Here is a 13,046-nt window from a genome sequence, read left to right as displayed (position 1 = left end):
GGATCGTGGACGATCAACTCAATAAGAAGGTGTGATGTATTTAATTGGTGGGGGCATAGTTCGTTGAACATAAAAATATGATTGATGATCAAAATAAACAATTTCCTTCAACTCGTCTTTGAGAACTTAAGGTAATGGTGCCAATCGATTCTTGGTACAGTAGAAACTTCTACATATGGAAAATATTTATGCCATAGAAGTGTATGGGTAAGTTCTCAAATGATAAATTTTTTGGAAAGTCGAAGATGATGAACTTTTTTGTAGAAAAATCAAGATGTTTCTATAATAGATTAAGCTGAGATTGTAACTAATGGATTAAAGTCAAGACCTAGCAGGTAAAAATAATTTCCCATGAAGATTGAAGGTCTTGAAGATGATGGATTTTGGGGAAAAAAAAAATCAAGAACTTTTGGTCAATAACTTGAAGATGATAGTTTTTGTTCTTGTTGTTGAGAAAACCAACTCTTTTGTTGAAGATAAGATTGTTTAGGTCATTTATACTACTCTCCCATAAAGGACTTAGGAAAGGAGGCATGTCATTAGTATGAAAACATAGGGGATTATCTCAAATATATAAACATGGATGGTCATGCCTAAATCATCAAGAAAAAAAACTTTTAAAGGTCCCTACTGTAGAAGTTCTCCTTCTCCCGTAAAAGAATATAAAAATACAAAAAATTAAGACCTTCGACGTTCTCCATGGTGACCTCACCCTAAAATATAAAAAAAAAAAGTCTCATTTGAATTTTTTTCCTTAGGCCAGTTATATTGAGCGTCCTGTCTTCTTTCAAAACATTTTGGAAAGACAATGATAATCATATTACTTTGGACCCTTACAAACTTGGTTACTATAGCAACAAAGTTATTAAATATGTGTCAAATCAATTAATCATGATTAAAGAATAAAAAATAATACCTAATCAACATTATTCAAGTCTAGATCCATTTCTTCTTGTTTTGTCACTCATCATCAATCAATTTAATAATAAAAGGAAAAATTATTTAAACAAAAAAGATTTCATTTTTTTTTAATTATTAAAAACGAATTAAGTCACTAGACAATTCAGAGTCTTAGTAACTCGTTAAAATGTCTAGTGTTTTAATGTGTTAAAATATATTACTTTTACTAAAAATGCCATTTGAATGCTTAAATTATTGGATTGTCTCGCTTTTTAATAATTTATTTTAACACCCTCAACAATTAGCAGCCATCTAAGGGAGTTACTAAAACGTTGGAGTGACTTAATTCATTTTTAATAATTAAAAAAAAAAAAAAATATATATATATATATATATATATATATATATATATATATTAAAATATTTAACCTTTTTTTAATTATTTTTCCCTAACAAAATGTATCACGTATAAAAATGTGAAGTCAAATTTCTAAATTCTATTAGTAACCGTTTATTCAAGTTTCAAAAATTCTGAAAGCGACCAATGAACTAATGACACGAGGGAAGTAATTACATGAAATTCTAGGTAACTAGTATTTTGTTTCCACTTTTCACTATATCATTAGATCTTGATTTTAAAACTCCGTTGTCTTGGATGAGTTTTCTGATACATTTGAGATGTCTAATTCAAAATTTAAAAAATGAATGTGAGATTTTAAATATTATTTTAAAAGTTAACTCGTGTGTCGGTCTCGCTCATGCCTGATATTGAGATGACCTAGACGATACGTATCGGTCTCGGCCGAGTTTTGAAACCATGCATTAGATACGAAGTGACCAACGCAGTTGGACTAAGGTTCTCTTCTCTTCAAAGAATTATATATGAAGTCTCTACTAGTCAACTACTCTAGTTAGGTTCCCTCCTTTCTCTGCACTCTGCTTACTTCGTTGAGTCAAAATCCTGTACTACGGAGAGTGATTCGCTACCCAACTCATCACCTTCTCACACTCAGTTCCCATCACCCATGAATGATTGGGCCACTCTTTAGTAGGTCCAAATGTCAAAAATCAATATCATCAGTTTTTCTATCAATTTGATTCAAGGGTCTTTGATTATTGATTTTGTGATCAGATTCGTAAGCTTTTATATTCCATCAATTAAAAAGGGAATTCCACGTGGCTCCAAAAGAGAACTGGAGTTCGATAGTTATACGACCTCCTGGAGTACAAGATTCTCATTAACACTAGTAGTCGTGGTATAATGCGCGACGACGCCTGGAGTGGAGAAATCAAAATTCCAGCGTTAGTGTTCATTCTTTCTTCAAAGATTTTCTCGTCCTATTTGATCTCATCCGATCAATGAATGTTGGTAAGTTTGGTTCTCTCCAACTCTTCGCACTTAAAATTTAATTTTCACTCCATCTGTTTTTATCGAATTTTTCATAGATTTAGAAACCCTAGATTTCTAGTGGAACTTGAAGACCACTTTTCTATTTTTTTTAATGATTAAAAATCCCATATTTGCATGGATATTTCTCGAATTTGGATTTAATTAGGAGTTTTCTTACTAAATGCCGTTGCTTCGGTAAAATATTCTCCAGAACTTTGTTCTTCAAGCTAGTTCTCTCTGTAATTTATATTTCAGAAATACAATTCGGATAGATTATAGTTCTTTAGTGTGTCTTGTTATGAGATTGTGTTTAATTCCTTCCACTTCGTTGTGGGTTGTTGAGTAGGAATCAACTGTAGTATTAATTGGTTTTGATTAATGGCGGGAAGTACAAGATTCGATTCGGCTGCCAGTAGTCCAGAGGGTTCGGCATTGACTGCCACCTATCCAAATGGGCAACGTGGGAACTATTCTGGTGCCAGTTTGGATAGGTCAGGGAGTTTCCGCGAGGGAGTCGAGAACCGAATGCAAAGTTCTGGGCCGGGCTCATACAGAGGGGGCGCACCCTCGTCAGCCGAAATGCCACCCATATCAATTTTTTGTCGTTGGAGCCAATTACAATGGGTGATCAGAAAATCATGCGTTCTGGAGAGCTGAGGAGGATTCTTGTTGGAAGCACTTTGGATGAACATTCTTTTGGTGCTGCCCATTCTAAACCTCCTCCTCCGATAGTATTAGAAGATCTAAAGCACTTCAAAGCAAGTATTCTGGACACCTCTAACAAGGCCAGGTAACTCTTTTCAGAGAACTGGCACATGTGTTTCCTTTGTCTCTAGATTTGGTTAATAGCATTACATTTAATATTCTATATGCCATGTGTTTTGCCTCGTCTTGCCCACTATTGGTATCAGTTAATGAAAGTAATAATGCCGTTTCTAGGTTTCTCTAATTCATCAATATGTCTAGGATTACTCTTGAACATCTAGGAAGAGCAACTCCAACCCACGTCTCTAAATTTTTCCTCCAAATTTGCATCTTCTCTAAATTTAAAGATGATGCTCACCTCCAAACCAATTTGAACTCTAACTGGCCCCTTCCCTAAAACACTATTTATTCACTCAAAAAAGTTGAAAAGATAAAGGGACAAAAATGGTATTTAAGACATATTCCATGAAAAGAGAAGGTTAAAAATGACATTTATGGAAAAATGGGTATTTAGAAAACGTGAATAATGATTTAGAGAGGCCCTCTAAAATTTGGATACCCGAGCAATGATTTAGAGGGGATTTCTCTAGAGTACAGACTGGTTGGAGTTAGGTTTAGACGTTTCTATCTCTAAATTTAGAGTTTTAGATACCAGTTGGAGTTGCTCTAATACAGCATCTGCTGTCGTTGTTATGGTCTACACATGCAAAATGAACCTTTTCATAGTAGCTAGGAAATCCAGGGATGCAATTGGTCATGGACTCACCATCATTGAAATACTTACATGACCTTGACTTGAGTAGTGGTTTTCTACTGAAAGTGAACATTTTTTACCAGGGATAGAGTGAAAAGATTGAATGAATCCATTGTTAAATTGGATAAGTATCGGCATACCCTTTTGACAAGGAAGCGGCGGACTGAGTCAAGCGAAAGATCAGGAGGGGCAAGTATGTTAAAGATGGGAAGTCAGATTCATCAAAAGCCTCCAGACCTTGTTACTCAAAGACTGGAGGATAGAAGTAAGACTGTTATTCAGAACAACAAGCGTGTGTGCACATCAATAACTGAAGTACGGGTTTGTATTTAAAAAATTCCCGAGGCATGATTCTGATTATTTTTATCTTGGTTCACCCATACTTACCATGCATTTTATGTGCGGTGTGTTCTGAGATCTTGTTCAAAATTTTCTAATTCTTTTCAGTCAGAAGGTCGGACTACCACCATTTCAAGGCAATCTGTGGTTATGGACAAGGATAGAGAAATAATTAGGGCTGGCAGAGGGGGTTTAGTTCAGGTTGAAGAAAACATCCGTGGACTGCCTGCTGCTGGGGATGGGTTGGACAAAAAAATGAAAAGGAAACGTTCTGTAGGCACAGTGGTTACTAGAGCCATGGATGGTGATCGAGAGCTAAAGCGGGCGATGCATCAGAAGTTTAGAAATGATCCTAGGTCGCGATCTTGTGATGCCCATGGTTTCGGGTAACTTATTTATTAGCTTTTAGCAAATCATTCGTTATTCTGTGATACATTTAGCGGTATAATTCCTTTTCTTTATGTTCGTTATATGTTTAAAACTGTTCCCTGAGTAGTTGCACCAATATTTCTCTGTTGATGCCAGATTGCCTTGTCTGTATCTGGATCCTTTACAAACTTAGTTGTTGTTCATTATTCGTGAGCTTCTTGTTTGTAATAGCTTATCACTATCCCATTAATCATTGTCTTTCTTATTACTAGTACTATTATTATTATCATCATATCCCTCATTTGCATTGAAAGTGGAAATCTTAGATTTGCAGATATAGCTGAGATATTAAAAGTTTGACTTACTCAACTGGGATGAGGAATTTGCCAAGATGCAAGATCGACGCATTTGAGTTTGAGCCATTTACAATACCTTTCGTTTAGGTCAACCTGGGGCAGGAAGACTCTATGGAAAAATGTTGGTTCAATTCGATGTTTTCTAACGAGGTGTTTTGTCCATTGACACATAGATCTCTTTTAATAATTTAGATCCATAGGCGAGAGTCAATACTTGGGGCCTAAGACTTAAACATAATAATCCCATTAAACTGTTCACAAAGTGGCTACTAGGGTCTTAATGTTTGGTTACTCCAAGCTTTATGAATTTGTTCAGAAGTTATGATTTGTTGGGTTCCAGAACTTTTTATATGGTTCCTTGTGAAATTACATGTTCATTTATTCAGGGGTTTCTATTCTCTTTATCTACAGACTTTATAATAGTATTGCTGTAGGGTTCATCGTGCATATTATTTTTTATAATAGTATTAAAGCCATGCATTTTATCCTTATCTTGAAGGTTTAGTTCTTTTATGTTCGTGTCCTCTTAATCACACATTTACTGAATAATGTGATCTCTAAATACATTTTCTGTCTCTAAAAGCAAAACTTCGTATTTATGTTCTTGGACTTCACATATTTTCCAGATCAGGTCCTTCCAATGGAATTACTGCAATCAACAAATTGGATGGTGGTACTTCCCAAACTACTAATTCAAATGCCCGTGGTGCAATACCAAGGAATGAGTTAGACAATGATTCTTTTGCAAATGATAGAAGGGATCGTGTTATTGGATTAGATAAGGAGAGAATTGTGGTTAAGGGCAACAACAAGTATGTATGAATTCCTTGACATAATCACTGTACTTATTGTTACTTGTTTATCTTGACGTTTTCCATGCACAATTCTCATTTACGGTGAATGTTAATGATCCACCTATTGCCCTGTTATCCAGACATAATGCTTGTGAGGACAGTCAGGTTGGCAGCCCTAGCCCAGTGACAAAAGGAAAGGCTTCTAGGGCACCACGAACTGGTTCTGGTATGGCAAACTCATCTCCTAACTCCTCTCACACACTTGGAGCCCTTGATGGGTGGGAACAATCTCCATCCTTAAACAAAGTCCAGTCTGTAGGTGGGTCAAACAATCGGAAGCGGTCTATACCGACAGGTTCATCGTCACCACCCATGGCTCAGTGGGTTGGTCAGAGGCCACCAAAAAACTCACGCACAAGAAGAGCAAACTTGGTTTCTCCTGTCTCAAACAATGAAGAAGCTCAGATATCTTCTGAAGGATTTCCAGCTCTAGATGTTGGTGCTAGATTACCTTCTAGTGAGGCCAATGGATCACTAGTTCCAAGGGGAGTATCTAGCAATGCCCAACAATTTAAAATGAAATCAGAAAAGGTTCCATCTCCAGCTAGATTTTCTGAAAGTGAGGAATCAGGAGCAGGTGAAAACAAATTGAAAGAAAAAGGGACGGATAATGGTGAGACGGAGGACAGATCTGTTAATACAGCACAGAAAATTGGGCCTTTTATGTTGCCCAGAAAGAAGGATAAATTACTAATTAAGGAAGAAATTGGAGATGGTGTGCGGAGACAAGGAAGGAGTGGAAGGGGTTCATCGTTGTCAAGAGCATGCATTCTTCCAATGAAGGAAAAGTTGGAAAACCCAGCTACAACAAAGCCACTACAGAACCTGAGGCCTGGTTCTGATAAGAATGAAAGGTGTTGTATTTTTACTGATCAGGAAATTAAACTTGTGGTTGTACCATTTGGGGGATATAAAATCCTTGATTTATATTCATTTTGTGATTCAGTAAATCGGGTCGTCCGCCTTCAAAAAAACATTCAGATCGCAAGGCTATACTTCGTCCTGGGCATGCATTAAATGGTGGTTCTTCTGATATGACAGGTAGTGTGGAAAAGCTTGTCAAATTTGGCCGTGATATATTTAGCATAGTTTTTCATGCTTTATCACAGATATATTCAATAATTTTTAATGGATTTCACATTCTGTCACTGATATGTCCGGTGGTTTATAAAAATGATATAATATTTTGGAAATGTTTCAAACAAACACTGCAAAGTTAAATGTTTCTTGATGGATTAGTTTTCATCTAGGAAATTACTTGTTAATTTTATAGTATTTTGGGATAATGTCTTGACATTATCACAAGGTGCTGATATTACTATTTTTTTTATAAATATTCTTTTTATTCTCAATCAATGAAAATTGAGTTTTATTTGTCATTTCCTATCAATATATGACTTTTCTTGTAAGACCTGAGAAAAAAAAAATCAATTAAGCATTTCCCTTGCTGAAATTTCCCAAGAATAAGATTCATACCTTTTTCAGATATTCTGGATGTTTACTTTCGCATTGTTTCCAGGTGAATCAGAGGATGATCGTGAAGAGTTATTAGCAGCTGCAAATTCTGCATACAGTTCCAGAAGTATGCATCTGAACTTTTCAAGTTTGTCTTGGTTTAATGGCAATTCACCTTTTTTATGAGTATATCATTGGAGTGCTGCTTTTGCTTGACTTTCAGATCTTGCCTGTTCTGGTTCATTTTGGAAGAAAATAGAACCTATTTTTGCTTCCATCAGCTCAGAGGACACAGCCTACTTGAAGCAACAGGTGGTAACCAGGATTGACTTATTCACATATAATTTACTGAATGTTATTTGTGATTTTATTTGTTTTAAATTTTTACTTACAGGTTGCTTTATTTTCTTGTTTTGACCTTTGGATCAGTTACATTTTGCGGCAGAGCTTGATGAAAGTCTGTCTCACATGTTTGGGACTGACTGTAATGTTCTGGTACTGAATACACTTTCTCCATCTTGTAAAGCGCTTTTCCTTTTCAGCTTGCTTACCTTTAAACCAGCATGACTCTATGGAATATGGTTCTCTTGTCATTATAGGCAGTCCAACACTGTTTATGATCTATGGACCTCCTTCTTTGTTCTAAAGTTCTATTTTTTTTTTCTCAGGTCGAACAGTTGCATCGGGAAGTGCCTTCGTCACTTGTTTCCAGAGAAAGACAAGGACTCCATCTGAATGGAGTCAGGTCTAAAGAACCTGGTAGGACTTTGGATTCATTAGGTCAACTTCAAAACATTGATACGTCAGATAGTAAAGTGGATGCAGAGGGAAGGTTTGAGAATGTTACTCCACTATACCAGAGAGTTCTCTCGGCATTGATTGTAGAAGAAGAAACTGAAGAATTTGATCATAGCAGTGAAAGGACCCATGCATCTTTTCTGGATGCAAGTGATGGTTCTCCTTGTGGTCCATGCATCCCCATAGATGATGGAAACATGGTTGAATCTGAAGTTGGGTCAGGAGTGGGTTGTAGGACTCAGAAGCATTGTTTGTTAGACAGCTTTTCTTGTAACGGTAGTACTGCATCTAATAGTTTTGGGAGCTCGAGCATCCACAATTCTTTATATAATGATGAACTGTGGCATGGAGATGATAGTTCTGTACATTCAGCACGTGGGGTTATGTCTGGGTTCGTTCAAAACAATCTGGATGGGCCCCAACCTATGCACACAAATATTGCTGGCTTTTCTTCTTTTGAGTGCCAATATCAACAACTGTGCTTGGATGACAAAATCTTGTTGGAGCTTCAGAGTATTGGCCTATATCCGGAGATAGTGGTAGGCTTTAGTTCAATTGAGCAATAGTGTTTTTCTAACTGGATCTTTTGATCCTTTTATTAAGTTTTTCATATTTCATTTCCTTTTGAATTATTTTAAATGCTTGATGGTATTAGTCTGATGCAAAGTGCACATATGTTATTAAACATTTTATATTTCATTACATGGTTTAGTGCTTCTTCTGAATAATAGCATTCTCATTTTGTAGCTTTGAGCAGATTTCTTTGGATTGTATCTCATTTTTTATTTCTCTTGTTCCAGCCTGATCTAGCAGAGGGAGAAGAAGAAATGGTTAATAAAGATATTGCTGCATTTAGGAAGGGGCTTTATCGACAGGTTGTGCTGCGCAAGTATTTTTTGCTCCCTATATATATATATATTTGGCCTTATCCCAAAAATTTGGGGTCTTTCCCACAATTTTCTCTAAAAGAAACCTTGGACATTCTATAGTCCAATCAAATACTCAGCATTTTGAAATTAGATAACTGACCAGTTAATTCTTGCTCTCTAAGAGAGAAATTTGTTTGTTTATTTTCTACTAATTTGATAGGCAAGGAAGAAGAGGGGGCAATTATGCAAGATTGATAATGTTATTCGAATGGGGCGAGAAATGGAAGGACGGTAGGAATTGCAATACTTGGCTATGCTTCTCATATTATATTTTTCACCTTATTGAAATTAACTTAAATGTGGTTTAATGTGCAGGGACGTTGAGCAGGGTGCGATGGACAAACTTGTCGAGATAGCTTACAAAAAGCGGATGGTAGTTTTATTTATGTGCCCATTTATTTCTAGAATCAGATGGTATCTAGCAAGTCACTGGATTTTAATGTAGAGAAGATTATTTATTTCTATTAGTACCACCTCGATCATGTCCCTTTAGTGTACTCTATTTGGTAATGAAACTAGGCGGGCACAAGATTCTCAAACTAAAGGAACAGAAATATGTTAATGCCCTGTGAGGATCATGCATAATATGGTGTTTGGAAATGTTTCCTTTTCATTATTCGTCATTCATTTGTTAGCATCGGTACCCGTGAAAAATTCTCATAGTATTTTTTTCCCCTACAGAAGTAAAGAATGCGATAATGTGGGAAACCCTTTCATGTTTATTGTTTAACATTCGATTATATTCTTGGCAAACTGAAGAGGGATAGGTGTCAGACCTAAGAACCCCACATTGAAATCTTCAGTCTCTCTGTTTCTGCTTTTTGTTCGACCTACTTAATTGAAGGGGGAGGGTATTTTTGATTGTCTAATGTCTCTTGAGCGACTGAAGAAAAGGGATTTAGACCCTTTATTGAAAATGATAACATTCCAAAGAGACGGACTCATCTTCAAATTTCATTGGTTGGTGGTTCTCATTTCCATCTCAACTTCGCAAAAGACTGGTATCAATATATTTCTTAGCTGTCAAAACCTCATCTAGATATTTGGTTAGAAGTACCGAAGGGAGACAGATTTTCACAGGCCTAAAATGCAAGGTTGTTTGTTAAATTAAAAGTTTTCACTGATTTAAAAGGACTTTCCCATAATCTTGCTAAGGATCTATACCTCCCCTGTATTCTGGCCACAGATTACCAGCTTTAGACAACGAATAAGCTTTCTATTTAAACTGTAACTAAGTCATTTTGATACTTTCTTTTGCTTCAAGAAAGGGATTATATTAGTCTGCATCATTCACTTCATTTTTACAATCCTTGAATGTCCTTTTTCTCTTGCACCATAGTATGGTGTCCCATCCCTTTTTGTGGCTGCATCAATTCCTCTTTGTTCTAAAGAATTTTCCCTTGAAGTTATAGCTGTGTTAGTATGCATCCTATGACAAGAAGATGATTAGCATTCTCCAGGAAACTTTTGTTTGGAACAATAGACTCATTCAATCCCCTACCTTCATGGACTGATGTGTTTCGGCCAAAACGTGGGCTCACAATTCCCATGCATACAGTTGTTGGTTGAAATTCAACTTCAAGTTTGACTCGGTCGATGCATGTACCATTTATGTTTGTAGACGTGAAACCTACCTCCTTGACAATGATCCTACCTATCGCATTACCATACCCCCATTCTAACTTAGTTTTGGTGCCTAATACTGATGTAATGTTAATTGAATGTTTTATATGAATGGCGTATGTGACTTGAAATACTCATGACCATTTTTTGGCAGGCTTGTCGTGGAGGTAATGCTTCAAAGAATGGAGTCAGTAGAGTCTCAAAACAAGCTGCTCTGGCTTTTGTTAAGCGGACTATTGACAGATGTCAGAAATTTGAGGCAACGGGTAGAAGTTGCTTTACTGAGCCTGCACTGCGGGATGTCATTTTCTCTACACATCCATACCTCAACGATCCAAAATTTGTTGATAATGTTGGCTCTGGGGCTGCTCCAAACACAGGTGTTGAAGCTGATAATATTCAACCGCAATCAGGGGCATCAGGTACATTAATTTGACTGCTCTCTCACATTTGATGCCAATAAAGACTTCATTCCATTTTATTCCCTGTATAAATATGTTTCCTGAAGGACATTTAAGTTATACCCTCATAAATCAGTTCCAAGCTAGCCTGCCTTCTGTTTTGGGATCCCGTCCATGTTCTTTGCATGCTGTGACACACTAGACACATGTTTGGTGTGGGCCCATCCAAGCAGACCGAAAATGGCATCAAAAGCCATTTTTTGCACTTGATTTTAACTGTATTTGATGTGGTTTGTATCTGCAGCCATGGGTGCCACTTCAACTTTGGTCGAGCGACATGGTCTTTTCGGTGATAAACTTGACAGGGGTTCATCGGATGCATTTCAAACCCCGTCTCACTCATCTGACCAAGCTTTTGCAAAGCATGAATTACCATCAAACAGAGGGAAGAAGAAGGAAGTGCTGCTTGATGATGTTGCTGGCAGTGCTGCCTCAAGAGCTTCATCAGCTCTTGCGAACACACTCTTGGGTGGAACAAAGGGAAGGAGAAGTGAGAGAGATAGGGATCAGAACACTTCTATGTTCACAAGAAATTCCGCTGCGAAAGATGGTCATCCAGCATTGGGCAGTTTTAGGGGCGAACGCAAAACAAAATCAAAGCCCAAACAAAAGACTGCTCAATTGTCAATGTCGGGAAATGGCCTTCTTGGCCGGGCTACAGAAAAAGCGAATCCTATGTACCCATCTGTACACGGTTCGAAGGAAAAAATGACTAATGGTAGCAGTAAAGTAGGCAGAGAAGTTGGGATTGTATCACATGGGAACATTCCTCGGGACTCATCTAAAGAAACTGAAGAACCCCTTGACATAACAAAATTGCCGCTGCATGAAATAGATTCAATAGATGAATTAGGTTTCTCTAACAACCTTTCATGGTTGAATTTTGATGAAGATGGTTTGCTAGATCATGATTCAATGGGCCTTGAAATACCCATGGATGACCTTTCGGATTTGAATATGATTCTCTGAAGACAGTCCATTATACGTCCCTTGTGCATTTTATTTTACGATTTTAGATTAGAATGGTAGAGCATTTGTCAAAGATAGGACTAACTAATGTTATCTGTTCCATCCAGATTGGTACTTGTAATTATGATGGTGCTTGTTCTTTTTCCTCCCTATAATTTTCTGAAGTTGTTGAGTCTTGATTATATTGAATCACAACTTTGTTCTAAGAGTGTTTTCATATTTCATAGTATTTGAATATCTGTTGACTGCTCGACTGACTTTATCCATAATAGCTTTTCAAGATCTGCACATGTGAGTTCATTCCTCCATCTGATACGCTTTAACCATGGAGTATGTTGCAGGGAGAAGGAACTATCTTCGGTCAAATTGGCTACATAAGCTATAGCCAATGTACATGGTGTCTTTGAGGTCTTTGTTGTTTTGCATTTCATGCGTAAAAAGAGCAGGCTCATAATAAAGGTACCGATGCATTGGTTAAGACCCAAAAATCAATTAATAACTTTAGTATCTATTGCAGATGTTGGATCCATGATGTATCCAATCTTGATTTTTGGTAAGATTGTTTCTTGATCAAATTTTCAGATCCATTAAGGAACCTGTCCAGTGATTTGAGAAAAATACCACCACACATGCCCGTAGCTGCTTTTTCTCTGAGATACGAGTAAAATGTATCTATGGATATGCGCGTGCCACCACATCAAAGTGTCCTCTGCTGAGGTCACTCCAACACGACTATTTACTTCAATACACGCCACCACATCAAAGTGTCCTCTGCTGAGGTCACTCCAACACGACTATTTACTTTAATATGTATTGAAAGGAAAAGTAGAGGACTTGAGTTTAAGCCCCTCATTGGCTGTCAACAGGGTTATGTATGATTTGTCAGGGGTATTGCATGTACGAAAGGTATTTGAGTGAGATATGACCACACATCCCCGTAACTGCTTTTGCTCTGAGATACGAGTAAAATGTATCTACGGACATGTGCGTGCCACCACATCAAAGTGTCCCCTACTTAGGTCACTCCAGCACGACTATTTAATTTAATATGTATTGAAAGGAAAAGTAGAGGACTTGAGTTTAAGCCCCTCATTGGCTGTCAACAGGGTTATTTGTGATTTGTCAAGGGTATTGCATGTATGAA

General features: G+C 37.1%; 1 protein-coding gene across 2 annotated transcripts; it reads left to right on the top strand.

Moving 5' to 3' along the window:
• The first annotated feature begins 2,115 nt into the window (after positions 1–2,115).
• Positions 2,116–12,152, top strand: LOC147385530 (uncharacterized). Of its 2 annotated transcripts, none has more exons than XM_086424695.1 (16): positions 2,116–2,269; positions 2,637–3,080; positions 3,833–4,064; positions 4,197–4,474; positions 5,440–5,625; positions 5,748–6,521; positions 6,614–6,708; positions 7,187–7,249; positions 7,346–7,434; positions 7,552–7,617; positions 7,791–8,459; positions 8,721–8,795; positions 9,010–9,080; positions 9,165–9,222; positions 10,627–10,894; positions 11,178–12,152. In XM_086424695.1, exons 2-16 carry the CDS (start codon positions 2,911–2,913, stop codon positions 11,900–11,902), a joined length of 3,819 nt encoding a protein of 1,272 aa, XP_086280821.1. In that variant the 5' UTR covers positions 2,116–2,269; positions 2,637–2,910; the 3' UTR covers positions 11,903–12,152. The 2 variants fall into 2 exon arrangements, with proteins under 2 accessions (XP_086280821.1, XP_086280820.1); XM_086424694.1 differs by having other exon boundaries at positions 3,833–4,070.
• The last annotated feature ends 894 nt before the right edge of the window (positions 12,153–13,046 follow it).

This window comes from Akebia trifoliata, chromosome 14, assembly GCF_017979445.1.
Source record: "Akebia trifoliata isolate Shusen 1 chromosome 14, ASM1797944v1, whole genome shotgun sequence".
Taxonomy (NCBI): domain Eukaryota; kingdom Viridiplantae; phylum Streptophyta; class Magnoliopsida; order Ranunculales; family Lardizabalaceae; genus Akebia; species Akebia trifoliata.
The sequence above is the reverse complement of the archived record's forward strand: the minus strand, read 5'-3'. Positions and strand labels throughout refer to the sequence as shown.